The 18,830-nt window shown below is 38.7% G+C and overlaps 3 protein-coding genes across 7 annotated transcripts in view; all 3 read right to left on the reverse strand.

Annotated features, from left to right (window-relative positions):
- Positions 1-33: 33 nt before the first annotated feature.
- Positions 34-5,777, reverse strand: traf3ip2a (TRAF3 interacting protein 2a). Of its 2 annotated transcripts, none has more exons than XM_053641227.1 (10): positions 5,638-5,777; positions 4,926-4,974; positions 4,372-4,827; positions 3,799-3,898; positions 3,553-3,725; positions 3,246-3,334; positions 3,064-3,132; positions 1,712-1,816; positions 566-640; positions 34-239 (listed from the first exon to the last, which is right to left on the reverse strand). In XM_053641227.1, exons 2-10 carry the CDS (start codon positions 4,939-4,941, stop codon positions 93-95), a joined length of 1,230 nt encoding a protein of 409 aa, XP_053497202.1. In that variant the 5' UTR covers positions 4,942-4,974; positions 5,638-5,777; the 3' UTR covers positions 34-92. The 2 variants fall into 2 exon arrangements, with proteins under 2 accessions (XP_053497202.1, XP_053497192.1); XM_053641217.1 differs by having other exon boundaries at positions 4,926-4,977.
- Positions 5,778-6,558: 781 nt separating this feature from the next.
- Positions 6,559-11,756, reverse strand: LOC128618182 (probable G-protein coupled receptor 139). Its single transcript, XM_053641679.1, has 4 exons — positions 10,904-11,756; positions 10,273-10,360; positions 9,480-9,868; positions 6,559-7,222 (listed from the first exon to the last, which is right to left on the reverse strand). Exons 2-4 carry the CDS (start codon positions 10,346-10,348, stop codon positions 6,581-6,583), a joined length of 1,107 nt encoding a protein of 368 aa, XP_053497654.1. The 5' UTR covers positions 10,349-10,360; positions 10,904-11,756; the 3' UTR covers positions 6,559-6,580.
- Positions 11,757-11,955: 199 nt separating this feature from the next.
- Positions 11,956-18,830, reverse strand: part of LOC128618003 (tyrosine-protein kinase Fyn-like) — a 26,373-nt gene continuing 19,498 nt past the window's right edge. For 2 of the 4 annotated variants that reach the window (XM_053641348.1, XM_053641341.1), the window contains exons 7-13: positions 17,979-18,143; positions 17,570-17,725; positions 15,996-16,175; positions 15,809-15,885; positions 15,079-15,232; positions 14,837-14,968; positions 11,956-14,441 (exon numbers count right to left, since the gene is read on the reverse strand). In XM_053641348.1, the coding sequence (XP_053497323.1) occupies positions 14,233-14,441; positions 14,837-14,968; positions 15,079-15,232; positions 15,809-15,885; positions 15,996-16,175; positions 17,570-17,725; positions 17,979-18,143 (1,073 nt within the window). In that variant the 3' untranslated portion in view covers positions 11,956-14,232. The remainder of the gene's footprint in view (positions 14,442-14,836; positions 14,969-15,078; positions 15,233-15,808; positions 15,886-15,995; positions 16,176-17,569; positions 17,726-17,978; positions 18,144-18,830) is intronic. The other 2 variants (XM_053641356.1, XM_053641360.1) reach the window with 2 other exon arrangements.

Genomic DNA, 18,830 nt, shown 5'->3' on the forward strand with positions numbered 1-18,830 from the left:
ACATTTTATGTATTAATTGTGATCCATTTTCTTTCACCTTATATATAGAGAATTTTCTAATGGTAATGAGTGTGTGTGTGTGTGTGTGTGTATCAGAGTGGTCTGATGCTGAGTGTGAGGTCACGGCCAAGCGGGGGAGCGATGTATCTCTCCTCTCTCAGTAAACGCAGCAGCAGATCCTGAGCATCGTGAGGCCACCGAAACACACGCGTGCTCTGTAACCACAACGGGACATGACTCTACACACACACACACACACACACACACACACACACACACACAGACACACACAAGCAGTAACTACACTCTGTGTTCATATCACATACACCACTGACAATTTATTCACCACTCTCTGTTTTAAATAAAACTACTGACTCATTTTCGCTAATATCTCACTAAAGTTAACTGTCATCAAAAGTGCTCTTAGCCAATCAGATAGCTAGCTAAGCATTCTGTAGGCAGAGGGATCTGAGTCCGAGACTAGTTATCATGGAAACCATTAGCATTCGGACTTTTCACCTAATGTTTTAGCTGTAATGTTAGCCATGCTAGTGTTTTTGCTCACCTGGTTAGCGTTGGGGAAGAGAACAGGGACGAGTCTGAAATTCAGACAGCGCTGCTGGATAAACTCGTTCTGCAGCTAAAAACGATAATGTTCAAAAATAATTACATTTAACATCAAACAGCATGTCATTATCCTGAAAAAGAGAAATAATAAAACGTGTAATAAAACGATTGTAAACTCCTCTTTCAAACTGCTTCTCTTCTGCGTGACAGCTACAAATGCTAACAGAGCTAACAACGAATAAACAGTTAGCGTACACTCACTGTTAGCATTGTGGTAACACCCGCTACATTCCCAAAACAAAGTGAATTTCATGAAAACAGACTTAGATTGCTAAGCGTACACATATATTTGTGGTAAAACTATCATCAAAATGCTAACACAGCTAACAGTAAACAAAAAAAGATGATGTTTGGACGGTTATGCTAGCTGTTCAGCTCAGTTAGCAACTTTACAGCGCAAGTCTGAAAGTCGTTCAAATGATTAACAACAAAAAAGTGAAAGAAATCATGAAAATAAACACCTCAGCGAAACATGCTAAAGAACATAAACGCAGATTTTTTTAAAAAAGGACTATTTACTTGATGAATTCCTTCAAATTTACATACGTATTAAAACAATTTAAACTCCTGATACACCTCTTGCTGCTGGAGCTAAGCTAAAAATGCTAAAATGCACACTGAGTGAACGTTACCATGACACGACACAGCAGTTAGCGTACAGCCTTGCTAGTGTCCACTCAGTGTTTATAAGGTATGAAAAAAAATAAACTCTCTGAGTTAAAGTTACAGACAATATGCTAACGCAGCTAACAGTTATGCTAGCTTCCGCTCGCTTTTAGCAGTGTTAGCATGTATTTTTAGCATTTAGAAACAAACAGAAGAAAATTCCTGAGGTAAAAAAAAAACATGAACAGAAGCTAACTGTAGAGATAAACTAGCATGAGGCAGGAGGTTAGCCTAGCAAGGTCTGGTTAGCGAGCTATAGCACTGTAGCAATTAGCCTGTACAGCTAGCGAGCAGAGAGAGAGAGAGAGAGATAGGTATGTAGCGTTAGCATTCTATTAGCATTTTAAACTAGCACAGTTACCCAGGTGGCCTCAGGACAGGAAGCGAGACAGTGTAAAAGGTTATTAAAGCTCGTCACCTGACTGTGTATGTATTTGGTGTGCAGGCCGTGTTGGTCCGATCCGTCGCCCTCGATGTCAATCTTGTATTTCGGACTGATGACCATGATGATCAGAACCGATTTCTACAAAATCAAAAACACGACATGTTTAAGACGTTCTTCAGAATATAAAATGTGCAGCCACATACACGTCAATTAGCATGTTCTAATTTTAGCTTTATTCTCCATAAAATCTGTCCATTTGCGAGAATGTTTACGCTAGCTGTGCTAACTCAGGTGTTAATCTAACTAGCAAATAAATGTCTCTCTGCTACAGACAAGAAACGGCTAGCATCCACTCACTGTTTGCAACATTAGCATCTAAGTTAGCACCTTAAGACCTGCTAGCTCCAAATCATTCAGACTACAGTTAAACATGCTAACACAGCTAACCTGGGACGCAGTTATGCTAGTTTGTCACTTCACTTAGCAATGTTAGCATTGGCTAAGAGCACAAGACTGAATCTGAGGCAGTGTGAGGCAGCAGAAATATGGCAACACTAACAGGATAAACACTAAACTTTACTCCGCCAGCAGGGGGCGCTGTAGCTTTGGATCATAACGAAGCTTCGGTGTTTACATTATTTAATTATTATATAAAATATTTGTATTTTTTTCTATATTGTATTAAATTTGTAATAAATTGTTATATCATTTCTTAGAAATATTTTTTTTTTAAAGAAAGAAAATTGCCAATAATGAGCAGACACACAAACAAACAAGCAACGTAGATATAAAATTGTGAATGGATACTATTTTTGATCAAAACAACAAAGTAATAAATTATTCTGAACGCTAAGTGGATACTAGGTTATTACAACAAACAAACAAATAAATAAACAAAAAACAAATTAATAAATAGATAAATAAATAAAGTTTCAAATAGTGAGCAGATGCTATTTTTTTATTTTTAAAAAACAACAAACAAACAAATAAGTAAATTGTTTTGAACAGTGAGTGGATGCTACATGGTTATTATAAGAAACAAATAAATAAACAAATAAAAACGTAAATAAAGAAACGAATGAATAAAATTGCAAATAGTGAGGGGATGCTACTTGTTTGTGTGCTGTTAGTTGTGTTCGCAATCTAACCTGATCATTTTTAAAACAATAATATTATTATATAACACAACATTAAAGATAAAATATATAATATTACTGTTTTTTGAGAGCAAACAGCAGCTCAGTAATATACAGATAAAATAAAAATGTAAACATAATGAAGGAAGTAAAAAGGAACTGGTTGCTGTGAGGTGATGTAAACGCTCTTGTCGGACTGGAGTACACATTTAATACGGAGATCTGAATCGAGGTAAATAATAAACTCACGTCTTTTAAGTAGCTGTCCATCCACTTGTTCATGTCCATCTGCCGCACGGCGTTATCGAAAATATCGATCTACAGCCGAGAGGAACAGCGGCTCGTTACACTTAAACATTCACACCGGTAAAGTGTTAAAGGAATAACGATAAGACGTGAAAAGAGACGGAGGCGATCACGCTGAGACTCACAGCAGGTCTGAAGCCTTGATTTATCAAAAACGTCACAAACGGAAAGATCTCCTCCGCCACGTCCACCGAATACGTGACGAAAACGGTTCCTGAAAAGCACAACCATTACTTTTAAAATATTTGTTTATACACATTGATGTAAATTACACAAGGAGGTCACATGACGCTGTTTCATCAGTTCGGTGGATAAAACAGGCTGTCGCTAACAAGTAATGGGAGTCTGTGGCCTCCAGTTTAGCATCGCTGTATCTAACCCTGACCCCTAACCCACAAAACATTTTATCAGCAGGGCTGAAACACGGCTCACGGCAGTCGTCGGGGAGACTGATGGTGCGCCTCACTTCCTGTGCCTGTGCACGGCCCGTCCTGATTGGCTGAGAGGGAAGAACGCACATCTCCGTCATCACTTCAGGTGTGTCTCTTGCACCGGTGGTGGCCTGGGGCGTTGCCATGGGAACCGCAGGTCTGAGGTGCATCGGCCTACAGGGGAGTGTGTTCATACATGTAATTTATATAATGTGTGTGTGTGGGTGTGTGTGTGCGTGTGTGTTACCTGGCTTGCATGTGCATCTGGGGTTCACGCATGTGTGGCATTGGCACGTTTACAGGTGGAGGTGGACATCTGGGGCATTGAGGATCTACAGCATAGACAGCTACACACACACACACACACACACACCACCTTACTGAACAGAAAAAAAGTGATCAAAATAAAATGAACAAATCATGGTTACTATGGTAAAAGTTTCAAACAGAGAACGGAAGAGATCTCAGCTCACATGACTGGGTTCGGCTTTGGTCTGCACGGTTCGTTTTGGGGGCGGGGCTACACACAAGCTCAGTTTGTGATGTCATTAAACAAGCTTCAAATCTTAAACCAATCATGTTCAATATGTGACAGCTAAATAAAACCTGCACACTGAGCTAAGGTAGTGGTGGTTGTCATGGTAACTCCGACAGGTCTGCCTGCTGTGTGAGCTAGTTTACTAGCGGCTAGCGAAGTTAGCTAATGCGAGTAACATTAGGGCTAGCGGTGAGAGCAGGATGACACAGGCACATTACATAATTTGCATATTCATGAATATTCATACGTTCTGGTATTTGCGTGAGCTGTAGCTGTACGTACGTGAACGTGTCAGTCCAGGTCGAACGATCCGGTGCTCACTCTCTCCCACGTCGGAGCGGAGAGGAAGAGGCTGCTCCAGACTCTCCTCATCCTCGCTCGGAACGTTCCGCTGGTGTTCCACTCCGGAACCTGCTTCAGGGAACATCTCTGAGACGTTCTCTAGGGGGAGCCGGGGGAGCCGGACCGCACCTCCCAGTGCACGCTGGAGATAGTGTATGCGTGATGCACCCAGCTCGGTGGGCGTGGCTACAGGAAGTGCAGGCCCGTTGACCTTTAACCCCAAAGCATGACCTCTCAAACAGGCATCTGGGCATTCGACCCGTCGCTCGTCATTAACCACGCTGTCATCACCACGCGCCGAACACTTCTGACACGCCGGCCAGGCCAAGTTCAGAGACGATGATGTCATCAACTCGTCCATCTCGACCGGAAGGCTGAGATGAGGACAGGGTGTTTCTGAAAAAAAGAGAAAGAAAGAAAAATGTGAAAGAAAGTCATAAAGAAGAGAAATCTTTTTTTTTTAAAACTGAAGAGAAAAGCAGAAGCTACGACACCTGAACACGACGCCATCGCACAGGGGTTACTCTCTTCCAGTTCTCCACACTGCTACAACCACAACAACATCAACAACAACGACAACAACGACGACATCAACAACATGCGTGATCAAAACAATCACAGAATTACTCGTTTAATAAATACTCAATTATAAATAATAATAAAATGGCGCGCACACATACGTATCTGTACATGCCATTTTTTCAAATGTTATTTTATTTATTGTATTTTGGATTGTTGTTATTTTTTGTTATTTTGTCATTATTATATACTTTAAAACATTTCTCCTTTGCTTATTTTCTTTCTTTTCTTTTTTTTTAAAAATATTTGAAATAATAGTCACACCCTCTGTAACGCTTTGTGTTGTTTTTGTTTCTTACAGTGTAATAAACAACTCGTAACGTCAATAAAGTTCTGTGGAAGTCTGAAAGTCGAAATTTATATCAAATAAATATAAATTAAAGGAAAAGTTCAGCTGATAAACATCAAATAAACATCAAATAAACATCAAATAAACACGGCGCTTTTCTTCGCAGTGTGAATGCTGAGTCAGAAAACACACACACACACACACACACACACACACACCTGTCCTCAGCTGAAACTGAGCTTTACTCGAACACAGGTCGCTGTAAACACTCCACACACTCATCTCACACACATTCAGGTTAAAATAAGAAAGAGTTTTCAGCTCGCTCGCGCTCTTACCTGTCTCAGGTGTGTCGGTGTCACCTGTACGGCGCGCGCGGAGGAGCTGCTTCCTGCTCGCGCCTCTTACAGGAAATGAGAGTTAAGAATGTAAATCAGGAAATTACCTACCACTGTACTGCCAAACCGGTTTGTGTGTGTGTGTGTGTGTGTGCTCGAGAGAAAGAGCAGGATTGGGACGCAGAAATACGTCATACGTCACCTGGCTGCTAGGATATCGACAATATATAACATATACCGCCACCTGGTGGCTGTTCAGAAAAACCCAACATTTCAAATGTATTACACATTTTACATTTATTTATTTATTTTCTTTCTTTCTTTAGCAGACGCTTTTCTTACAAATGAAGAAGTACGAGCGAAGTTATCTCTCAAGCGGAGAACAATACGAGTAGTGCTACCGTACAAGACTTTTAATTGAGATCTAGAGAAGCAAAGTGCGCAGAGTAGAAGTGTATAGTCCCTGACCCTCAGGCCCGCCTTCTTCCATGCCACACCCTACCTTCTGGCCCCCCTTGCCCAGCCCCTGACACCCCCTGCCCGCCCCTTGGCCCTCAAACCCACCCTATTCCATACCACACCCCGCCCCCTGCCCCCACCCGCCCTCTGACCCTCAGGCCCGCCTTCTTCCATGCCACACCTGACAAAATCATAAATCACTGACTTGAATCTCGATCTTTCATTTGAATCTCTTCTAAATTCCTGGAATCATGTTAAACGACCTGAGCGTTCCTAAAATGGGAAGATTTTCCTAAACTGAGCACGAATAAACGCAGAAAACACACAAACTGCAAACTGAGAAATAAACAGCTTCTGTACGCTTGGTTGTTTGTTTTTTTGATAATGATCATCTTTTATTGAACAGGTTCTGGAGAAGGAAGGTTGGTGTGCGTTAATTTCATGTAATTTCCCAGTCTCCTCCAGTGTGTTTAAAATCACTCTCTCAGGGTCCAGAAGACGGTGGAACCGTTCGAGTTCCAAGTTTGGTTAGAACGATGGAGACCGGGTCTCGTCCTGCCGGTTCTCTGCGCTCGGCCACAGAGAAGACCTTCATGGTGGTTTGTGTGAAGAAGGAGCCGAGTTCTCGAGCTCGGACTCGGCACCGGAACGTGTTGACGATCTCGTGACGGAACCTGCGGCTGACCACGCAGTACAGCAGGAAGTTGGTGCCGGAGTTGAGGTTGTGCAGCATGTTGGCCACGTCGCTGATGACATTGATGGCGATGGAGTAATTGTCTCGGTCGAAGTCCTTTTGGTTGTGTTTGGTGCGCAGGATGCAGTAGGTAACGAAGCGTGGCAAGCTGAGAACCACGAACGTCACCGAGACGATCCCGAGCAGCAGCAGTGTCCTGCGGGCGGAACCTCGTGTCCGAGAGGTCCGGATCGTCCGGCATTCCTCTTTAGTGAAGAGACGACCGGAGCCGAGCAGCTGGTACGCGATCAGAGAGTTAAAGATGATGACGAGCAGGATGGGAACTCCGCTGGACAGGAAGGATGTGACCCAAACCACCACAGTGGAGTAGAACGCGTCTCGATAAAGACAACGCGGAACCGTAACGGTCTGTCCATTCAGAGTCATGTTCACCTGGAACACGGAGAACTTTACACTCAATTACTCTCAAAGCAACAACAACATTCATTAAATATTCATATTCATTAAATATTCATTAAATATTCATATTCATTAAATATTCATTAAATATTCATATTCATTAAATATTCATTAAATATTCGTTAAACCACACACACTTTTTAAACAGTATTCTTTACATTTTTACACTTTACAATGCGTTACCTGAAACAAGATCAAATATATAAATGAAAGAATATACTTTACTCATTACTGTTTTTGTTAAATGGATTTACTCGTAGTAAACATTATATGTAAATGTAAATAAAAAAATTACAATTTTTAAAAAAATACAAATAAAGTGTAAATAAAATGTAGATAAAGTGTGCATAAAATTTATAGCATAAATAAAGTATAAATGTGTAAATAAAATGTAAATAATGTGTAAAAGTGTAAATAATGTGTAAATAATGTGTAAAAGTGTAAATAAAGTGTAAATAAAATGTAAATAATGTGTAAATAATGTGTAAAAGTGTAAATAATGTGTAAATAATGTGTAAAAGTGTAAATAATGTGTAAATAAAATGTAAATAATGTGTAAAAGTGTAAATAAAATGTAAATAATGTGTAAATAATGTGTAAAAGTGTAAATAATGTGTAAATAATGTGTACATAATGTGTAAAAGTGTAAATAAAGTGTAAATAAAATGTAAATAATGTGTAAATAATGTGTAAAAGTGTAAATAATGTGTAAATAAAATGTAAATAATGTGTAAAAGTGTAAATAAAATGTAAATAATGTGTAAATAATGTGTAAAAGTGTAAATAATGTGTAAATAATGTGTAAAAGTGTAAATAATGTGTAAATAAAATGTAAATAATGTGTAAAAGTGTAAATAAAATGTAAATAATGTGTAAATAATGTGTAAAAGTGTAAATAATGTGTAAATAATGTGTACATAATGTGTAAAAGTGTAAATAAAGTGTAAATAAAATGTAAATAATGTGTAAAAGTGTAAATAAAATGTAAATAATGTGTAAATAATGTGTAAAAGTGTAAATAATGTGTAAATAATGTGTACATAATGTGTAAAAGTGTAAATAAAGTGTAAATAAAATGTAAATAATGTGTAAAAGTGTAAATAAAATGTAAATAATGTGTAAATAATGTGTAAAAGTGTAAATAATGTGTACATAATGTGTAAAAGTGTAAATAAAGTGTAAATAATGTGTAAAAGTGTAAATAATGTGTAAATAATGTGTAAAAGTGTAAATAATGTGTAAATAAAATGTAAATAATGTGTAAAAGTGTAAATAAAATGTAAATAATGTGTAAATAATGTGTAAAAGTGTAAATAATGTGTAAATAATGTGTACATAATGTGTAAAAGTGTAAATAAAGTGTAAATAAAATGTAAATAATGTGTAAATAATGTGTAAAAGTGTAAATAATGTGTAAATAAAATGTAAATAATGTGTAAAAGTGTAAATAAAATGTAAATAATGTGTAAATAATGTGTAAAAGTGTAAATAATGTGTAAATAATGTGTAAAAGTGTAAATAATGTGTAAATAAAATGTAAATAATGTGTAAAAGTGTAAATAAAATGTAAATAATGTGTAAATAATGTGTAAAAGTGTAAATAATGTGTAAATAATGTGTACATAATGTGTAAAAGTGTAAATAAAGTGTAAATAAAATGTAAATAATGTGTAAAAGTGTAAATAAAATGTAAATAATGTGTAAATAATGTGTAAAAGTGTAAATAATGTGTACATAATGTGTAAAAGTGTAAATAAAGTGTAAATAATGTGTAAAAGTGTAAATAATGTGTAAATAAAATGTAAATAATGTGTAAAAGTGTAAATAAAATGTAAATAATGTGTAAATAATGTGTAAAAGTGTAAATAATGTGTAAATAAAATGTAAATAATGTGTAAAAGTGTAAATAAAATGTAAATAATGTGTAAATAATGTGTAAAAGTGTAAATAATGTGTAAATAATGTGTACATAATGTGTAAAAGTGTAAATAAAGTGTAAATAAAATGTAAATAATGTGTAAAAGTGTAAATAAAATGTAAATAATGTGTAAAAGTGTAAATAATGTGTAAATAATGTGTACATAATGTGTAAAAGTGTAAATAAAGTGTAAATAAAATGTAAATAATGTGTAAAAGTGTAAATAAAATGTAAATAATGTGTAAAAGTGTAAATAAAGTGTAAATAATGTGTAAAAGTGTAAATAAAGTGTGAGGTGTGTTTTTTCTGCACCTGCACCACGGCGTTGATCCAGCTGAGAGGAATGGAGGCCAGGTGTGAGAGCAGGACGATGGTGATGCAGGTGAGGAGGGCGTGTCTGAAATGCTGGTGACGCTGTGGGCTCACCATCACTCTGAACACCAGGTAGCGCTCGATGGTGAAGGCCACGACGAGCCAGGCCGAGGCGTAGAACATTCCGAACTGCAGGATGTTTATGACGCTGCACCACGGGTGAGTGTGCCAGAACGGCTGCGGCTGCAGGAACACCAGGCTCAGGTCCAGCAGCGTCACCCAGAGCAGGTACCACGTGTCCACCAGCGCCAAGCAGCTCAGGTACACGCGTGCCGAGTCCGACATGCCACACACACGCCAACACAACATGTAGAATATGAAGAGGTTCGCTGGGGGGGGAAAACAACAGAGAGGCAGAGGAGAGAAATCTGGAGCTGAACTGAGGACTGAAGAACCCCACTGAAGATTCTAGAACCACCCTGAATGTCCTGTAACTACACTAAAAATTGTAGAACTGCTCTGAGAACTCCAACACCACTCTCGGGACTTTTTAACCCGCTTTTCTTCTTCTTCTAGAACCCAGTTGAGGATCCTAGAACCCCACTGAAGATTCTCAAACTGCTCTGAGAACTGTGCAACCACGCTCAGGATCTTTGGAACCCACTTTGAGGATTCTAAAGATTCTAAAAAGTGTGTTGAGGATTCCGGAACAGTGTTTCTGTGGTTCTGGTAACCTCCAGAATGTTCTGTGTGGTTCTGAAATTGTATATATGTCATAAGATCACTCACTCACCTGGAATACCCAGAATGCACAGCAGCGGGTAGTACACCTTCTGAATGGTGATGAAAACACTCGCTCCGTCCATCATACAGCACTAATGCTGCAATAAAGTCATTACACACACACACACACACACACACACACACACACACTTTATTGCTTCACCTCCCAGTATAACAGCAAAATAAATGAATATATAAAATATAAAGATATTTAAAAACAAAGAAGCAAATGAAAGAAAGAAGAGGTTTCACACACACACACACACACACACACACACACACACACACACACAATCTTACAGGATGTGCCATTTTAAAACTATTAAAATATCAGCTACAATTTGCTTATAACTCACTCAGGACTTTATGTTTTATTTATTTTTTTGACTAATTGTTGTTATTTTTTTAAATCAGATTTTAAATGTCAACAAAAACAAAATCCATTTTAGATTAGAAAGTAAAATATCCAGAATATAAAACAGGATTAAACCTCGGCACTCAGTAATGATACAGAACCAACAACTTTAACCTACAACACACACACACACACACACACACACACACACACACTACATCTATAATGATTAAGAAGTCTAATGAATGTACACATTTCATATGAAGTGAAAGGTGTGTGTACTCACTGCGACAAACCTGTGCGACTGTGTGCAGGTAGAGGGACTCACCTGAGCACAAACACACACACACAGGGAGCAGATGGGCAGATACACAGGACATAAGCACACAGTACATTAGCTGAAGAGACAGGAAATGGCTCTCGTTGTTATTGATTTGTGGAAATGGTTTTATTGAATATTGATTTGCTGAAAGTTTCCTCACTGTGTGGAAACAACAAAAACGCCACTCCAGGACACACGAGATATTACGTGTACCATACATACACTTCATTCAGCTAAAAGATTCATTCATTCATTCACTGACTGCTTAATTGATTCATTCATTGACTCCTTCAATTATTAATTCATTATTCATTCACTGACTCCACTGATTCATTAACTGATTCACCCACTGATTAATTCACCGATTCATTAACTGATTCATCCACTGATTCATTAACTGATTCATCCACTGATTCATTCACTGATTAATTTGCTAATTTATTCACGGTTCATTGACTGACTCCCTCACTGATTCATTCATGATTCATTCACTGACTCCCTCACTGATTCATTCATGATTCATTCACTGACTCCCTCACTGATTCATTCATGATTCATTCACTGACTCATTAATTGATTACGTTACTGATTCATTCACGATTCATTCACTAACTACTTCACTGATTCATTCACTGACACCACTGATTCATTCATAATTCATTCACTGAGTCCTTGCATGATTACTTCACTGATTTATTCACGATTCATTCACTGACTCCTTTTTAGATCTGTTATCTGATTTGTTCACTAATTCTTTCACTGATTCGTTATTACTTCACATTAGCATGCTTGATTAGCATATTGATTCGTTAAGTCAGCAAACAGCGAGCGTGATATAAACGTTACACCGTTAGACGCCACTTTAGAACATGGAAGTCTCGCAGAATCATAGTCGTGAATCGACTCAAAGCGGGTGGTGTTTAAAAAAAGCGAATCAGTGCAACACACACAATCTGTACAACAACAAAAACAATAATAATAATAATAATAATAATAATAATAATAATATACAGGTATAAAAGAGTGTAAAATATTTCTTTTATTTAAAAATGGCAAATTTATGTAAAAAAGAACATGCATCAAACTGTAATATAAAAACACATGAGATTGAAACAAGGCCTGTGTTTACCATCCCCTTACTCACTTTCCCTTAATCAAGCCCCATTGGCCAATGTTGCTGTAGACAAATTACCCAGAATGCATTGCTGTGGGCTGTACACCTGCCTATAGTGTAAACATAAGCATTTCAGATTGTTCAGATCGTGTTTTAATCCTCCCGCTAGTCACAAACAGACCAGTAATTAAACACACTAGCTAATTAGAACTGTGGTTGTTAGGGGAAGTCTATGAGGGTGAGTTATAAAACGGCACCACAGTGCCGCCTGTGGCATTCCTCAATCCAAACAAGTCATCGTTAACCCTCTTACCCCGTATGGCCGAAAAACCGGCTTGCCCGTCTTTGATCTGTTCCCATAAGGACGATATACTGGCTTGGTCGTCTATGCCAAATCCCCGTAAGGCCGATATAGCGGCTTTACAGTGTAAACGTTATCCCCGTAAGGCCGGTGTACCGGCATTACTCTGCTATGATTCCTTACTTATTTAATTATTATTTTTTAACCCGGAAGGTTGATGACGTCACGACGTCACGACGTGATTACGTTATTACGCCGGCATTACGATGAAGCTGATCCAAGCGTGAATATTGGTGTACTAGTAGAAGTGAACTAAAAATGCCAAAGCGAAAAGCTAATCGTGTTCCAGCTAAAGTTACACCTACAGTGAACACAGGTACATCTAAAACAGTGAAAAAAAGAGAAAACATACACAGTTACACAGGCGAGAGCGAGGATTCTAGATAGTGACAGCAGTGAAAGTCCAGGCGATGTTGAAACCGAAACCGAAACTGATAGAGACGCAAACTCTCCTGATTCAGACCCTGATCCGTCTCCATCTTCAGCATCAACCAGTGCGACTGACACTGCAGGGGTCTGGAGTCAGAACCTGACCATCTCTGTGCATTCGTGAAAACACCACCTGCTGGTCTGATTACCACCACAAACTTGACTTTAGGCGCTAAAATGCATTTATTTATTTATTATTTATTATTTACTTGAATTTATTCAAAGGTATTGACCACGCTGATACTCATATGGTACTTCTAAATGAGTAGAAGGATTTTAGCGAGCATTTTTCGTCATTTCTCTAGTTAAGAATTGTGCTCTAAGTGGAGTAAAAACACTGAACTGCTTCATTTTCAAAGTAATATTACACAAATACATTATTATAAGCTGTTTCAAGGCCTAAAAATGTTCAAATTAAAATGTTGATTTTGGCCCAGGAACTCAGGGTTGGCGTGCTGTTTCTCTGGGGAATGTAGGGTTATGGGACATAATACTGTGGGAACTTAGGGGTAAGAGGGTTAAATCACAGATTAAAATACAAACATTAAAACCAGGAAAAAGGAGAGAAAAAAAGCAAAAAGACAAAGAAGACGGAAAATGTAAGACTTTCTGTTCGAGTCGTCTGAAATTCTTTCACAGGATTTGATCGCTCGTTACGGTCACACGATCATGAACATCGTTAACACCTGAGAGGAGGAAGTAAGATAACACTAAATATTAAAAACAGCCGTTTCTTCCGTTTAAAATCAAAAGTACTCTCATACATTTGGCTAAAAATATGCAACATATATTATTTTTTTAACTTATATCTTGTTGTTAGCATTAGCATTAAAATTCGGTACAGAACATGAACAATAAACAAAGGCAAAAACAACAAAGGCAGCATTGCACGATGGGTCTTTGGGCATTAATTAAAAACATTTCAAAATAATTCCAGAAATAAGCTTGGCAGCATCTGTAGAAAAGCTGCACGAAGTTTAGATTTTGTTTTTGACGTGCGTTTTTTTCTTACTTCATATTCATCACTGTGTTAAATCTATAATTAATACATAAACCAAAAGCTGAAAAAGGTACATTTACCCACAATCCCGCTCTCTTCTCCTTGTGTGTATTTCAACACACATTACCCACAATTCCTGCATTCTGAAAATGTGGCTTAAAAATCAGCTCAGAAGTTAAACTAATAACTAGAAGGTTAAAAATAAAACCCCTTCCATCGTATTTACGGGACCCCCTCCCCCCTACAGCTCCTCCTTCAGAGCTGCGTCTGGATTTAAAGCTTCAGTCTGGAGGTTCTTCTCCTCTGATGGAGATACACACAGGTTTAAAGGAGTTGATGATGGAAGCTGTGACTCCGCCTCCAGGCCACCGGGAGTGCTGTGGGCGGGATCATAAGTTGTCTCCGGGTTGGTACTGCGGCTCGGTGGCGGTGAAATAATCTTCGAGGAACGCTTGCAGGTACTCAAAGGTGTGACGTTCCTCAGCGTTCTGCTTCCAGCACTGAAGCATGAGCTCGTACAGAGACGCGGGACAGTCCTGAGGACACTGCATACGGTAACCACGCTCCACCTGCTCCAACACCTCTCTGTTGTTCATCCCTACACACACACACACACACACACACACACACACATCTCTACATCTCAGAGAACATTATTTCACTCTGTCATCACTTTTTATTCAGTCTGTCAGTCTGGTGGAACCCTTAAAAGTTCTATGTAGAACTTTACCACAGAGTGTTTCCCTATAAGAAAGGGAACCATTTTTAGGAAGCTACAAACCCTTGAACCGATCATTATTATCTTCTCAGAGAACCTAGAACCTTGTCAGGGTTGCAAGTAGAACTGTTTTAGGATGCTAAGAACCCTTAAAGAACCCTTTTTCCTAAGAGTGTGTGTATTACAAACTCTTCTGAATGTCTTGAACCTGACGCTCTTGGAAAAAAGTGTTCTTTCAGGTTTTTTTGGACAGTTAAGGGCTCTTTGTGTGTTACCTGGGTACGGTACTCGTCCTTTCGTCACCAGTTCTGTGAGCAGGATGCCGAAGGACCAGACGTCTGATTTAATGGTGAACTTTCCGTAAAGTGCTGCCTCAGGAGCCGTCCATTTGATGGGGAACTTCGCGCCTGAAAGAGAGGTGGAGCAAGAGGCGGGATGAGGGGTGTGGCGAGAGGCGGAGTGAGAGGTTTCTCTTGCTGTCTGTCTGCCTGTCTGTCTGTCTCTCTGCATGTCTCACCTTGGCGAGCGGTGTACTCGTTGTCCTCGATGAGTCTGGCGAGGCCGAAGTCAGCGATTTTACACACCAGATTTTCTCCAACCAGGATGTTGGCAGCGCGCAGGTCTCTGTGGATGTAGTTCATCCTCTCAATGTAGGCCATTCCTGCAGCTATCTACACACACACACACACACACACACACACACACACACACACATACATCTTCAAATAATTATAATTAAACAACAAAATATTCAATAAAGCACTGAAACACGCCAATAACTACAATTTAACTTTTATAAATCTAAAGTGTAATTCAATCACGAGAATGATTGACCTAATAATTTACATAACACATTTAAACCATTATAAACTGATTTAAGTATAAAGTATAAATTTGTTAAAAAGCTAATATAGAAATTCTCCAAAAAACCCCCATTTAGTAATAAAATAATTTTAATGCAAAATTACGATATAAAAATCTCACTTTAATCAATAAAAGCCAACAAAATGTAAATGAAATCAAAAATAAATCAAAATAATTATAATAAAGATTTGATCTAAAAAAAAGAAAAATATTTTTATAAAATTAAAATGATATAGAAAATTAATAAATAGTTATATAACATTTTAAACAACATAAACAGTAATTAGTAAAGGGTAATACTTAAATAATTAAATCATTATTGAGTGAATAAATGTGTAAATAAATCAGTCAATCAGTCTCAGGAGCAGTGCATGCTGGGATACCTGAGCGGCCATATCCACGAGGTAGGGTAGCTTCAGAGCGCGACCTTCTCCGTCCTTCAGGAACTCCAGCAGACTTCCTGTAAACATTTAACACACCATTAACCAAATACAGAATTAAACCTGAGCTTCACCAAACCAAACAATGGTTGTACTGGTCCGTACGGTCACCACGGATACGACCCCTGACCTTTGCTCATGTACTCGGTGACAATGTAGATGGGCTCCTCAGAGACGACGGCGTAGAGCTGCACCAGTTTATCATGACGCAGATTCTTCATGATCTGAGCTTCCTCCAGAAACGACTCGGGGGACATGGTGCCTGCCTTCAGGGTCTTCACTGCCACCTTGGTGTTACCGTTCCACGTTCCTGACACACACACACACACACACACACACACACACACACGGTCACAATTTCTCCAGAGAAGCAAAGTTACCACGAACTGTTTATATTTCATCAGCTATCAAACATTAATGTGCCAGATTTTAAAACCTAAAGTTTAATAAGACAAATGCTAAGCTTAACATCACCAACAGGGGGTACTGGAGTTTCATAACAGAAGCAGCAGAAATATTATTAAGCAGCAGAGATATTACAAAAAAAACCTCCTGTTATGATAAATACGAGAGGAGAAATGAGAAGCAGTCTTAATGAAGAAATACAATTTAAAGATAAAATTTTACTGATGAAATAGAAACATTTCTTGGTGGTAAAGTCAGAATTTCAGACCTGACTATGGTTTACAGGGAAGGAGGATGGGACAGAATTAAAGACAGAATCAGGATAGTAATACAAGAGGACATGCAAACATTCCTGTCTCATGTGTGTTTCCATCCACTGATCATTAAAAAAAACAGAACAGAAAATCGGGGTTAAAGTGTTCGTTTCGGTAACGAGTAAACAGGAAATGGTTTGTTAGGTCCTCGTTTACAGAAAGGTCATGTGTTAAAAAACTAGTATGCAAAAAAAAAAGTTGGACTGGTTTACTAAATATCTTACACTGTTCATTTTACATTTAACAATTAATATGCAATTTGGGGTGTTTATAATGTAAGGGCGGAGTCAATGTAAATCAGGTTATTTTGTACCTGTAATTTGAATTACTACAGCCATAAAGTCACTTTGATGCTGATCAGGTGTGCACATTAGTACGAGCAAAGGGCAGGTATAAAATTTGCCAAGCTCATGTCTGACAGTTGAATACAAAATTATAAACGTTTATCTAAATTATGCTTCAATGATTCAAAATAATGCTGCATTAATAAATAATACATTCGTAATATTCACTAAACATTCACACCTCCAACGCCATCAGCATTTAAACAGATGCAAACTGGTGAGCCAGCCAGGAGTCTGTTTAAGACTGTGTGAATTTACCTGGCATCTTGGCGGGGGAAAGTTAACACGACAGTATCTAATAGCAACACAACCACTTACGAGCGTCTTGGATGGAAACACAGCTTGAGGTGGAGTGGAGTTTCTTTACCCACCATCATACTCACCACTGCAATCTGGAGCTCTCACCACCCTCAAAACCATCCATCAGAAACGCGTACAATCTTTACAATATTATCATTAATAAACAATGTTATGGAAATTCATAGAAATTTCACAATTTCATAAACCCAGTCTGTCCCAGGCTTACTGTAAAGACTAACGAACGATATTTTCTACACGACTGCATAAGCGTCTTTTACCACATCACTGATTATCAATGAATAGAAATAAGTTCAATACTTTTAGAATTTATTTGATCTTACCACACCAGACATCAGCAAAACATCCTGCTCCAAGCTTGACGTCCAGCCGCAGAGACTCGCGAGCAATTTCCCACGTATCGTGTGTAAGACCCACAGTTTCTGGTGTGTAGTTTTCACACACACTGGTTAACTGATAGCACAGACCATCCGCATGCACTACAGGAAAGGGGGGAGGGGAGACGACGTTAATGACCTCTAACGAGGAGGAACATGCATGCAGAGAGACGGAACACACGCCGAGCGAGCGAGCCACGCCCCACCCCGCACCCTCAACCTACACCGTAAACATGCTAATGAACTATTCAGGGTTATAATCATCTTTCACTAACAGACTCTGCCCTCTCAAGGAGGCGTCCTTCCATCTCTCTGCGTGCCCGGGTGTCATTAGGCACAGTGGGCGGGGTCATACCCATCCAGACCTCCCCGAACTGGCCATTGCCCAATCGCTTTACGAGCAGCAACGATTCGCGCAGGATCTCCCACACGTCTTTGGTTTTCATTGACAGGTCAGTGAGGCGGGGCATCCCTTTGTGACATGGGCCAACCAATCGGAAACACAGACCTGCTGCACGCTCTGAAGCAGGAAACGCATAGTGAGCTCGCAAACACACACAAACACACACACATACAGACAAAAAAAAATCACACACACAAACACACACAGACAAAAATAATTACACACACACAAACAGACAAAAAAAATCACACAGACACAAACACACACATACAGACAAAAAAAATCACACAGACACAAACACACACATACAGACAAAAAATCACACACACACACAAACACACACACACACATACAGACAAAAAATCACACAGACACACAGACACAAACACACACATACAGACAAAAAATCACACACACACACAAACACACACATACAGACAAAAAAATCACACAGACAAACACACACATACAGACAAAAAAATCACACACACACAAACACACACACACACATACAGACAAAAAAATCACACAGACAAACACACACATACAGACAAAAAAATCACACACACACAAACACACACACACACATACAGACAAAAAAATCACACAGACAAACACACAGAGATAATCTGTAACTGTAGTACAGAGTGTTATAGAGTATAGAGTGTGATGTGTAGCGTGTAATAGAGTATAGAGTGTGATGTGTAGAGTGTGATGTGTAGAGTGTGATGTGTAGAGTGTGATGTATAGAGTGTGATGTGTAGAGTGTGATGTATAGAGTGTAATAGAGTATAGAGTGTGATG

The sequence above is a fragment of the Ictalurus furcatus genome, chromosome 2 (genome assembly GCF_023375685.1).
Source record: "Ictalurus furcatus strain D&B chromosome 2, Billie_1.0, whole genome shotgun sequence".
Classification (NCBI taxonomy): Eukaryota; Metazoa; Chordata; class Actinopteri; order Siluriformes; family Ictaluridae; genus Ictalurus; species Ictalurus furcatus.

What these genes read in the sequence shown, in the direction of transcription:
- traf3ip2a (XM_053641227.1), bottom strand. An exon ending in ACCTGGACTGACACGTTCAC is followed by an intron (nt 3,899 to 4,371) that starts GTACGTACAGCT and finishes GTGTGTGTGTAG; the next exon opens with CTGTCTATGCTGTAGATCCT. An exon ending in TCTTCCCCAACGCTAACCAG is followed by an intron (nt 240 to 565) that starts GTGAGCAAAAAC and finishes GTGTGTGTGTAG; the next exon opens with AGTCATGTCCCGTTGTGGTT.
- LOC128618182 (XM_053641679.1), bottom strand. Translation starts at nt 10,348, where the DNA reads ATGATGGACGGAGCGAGTGTTTTCATCACCATTCAGAAGGTGTACTAC. An exon ending in GTGCATTCTGGGTATTCCAG is followed by an intron (nt 9,869 to 10,272) that starts GTGAGTGAGTGA and finishes TTCCCCCCCCAG; the next exon opens with CGAACCTCTTCATATTCTAC. An exon ending in GGATCAACGCCGTGGTGCAG is followed by an intron (nt 7,223 to 9,479) that starts GTGCAGAAAAAA and finishes TCCGTGTTCCAG; the next exon opens with GTGAACATGACTCTGAATGG.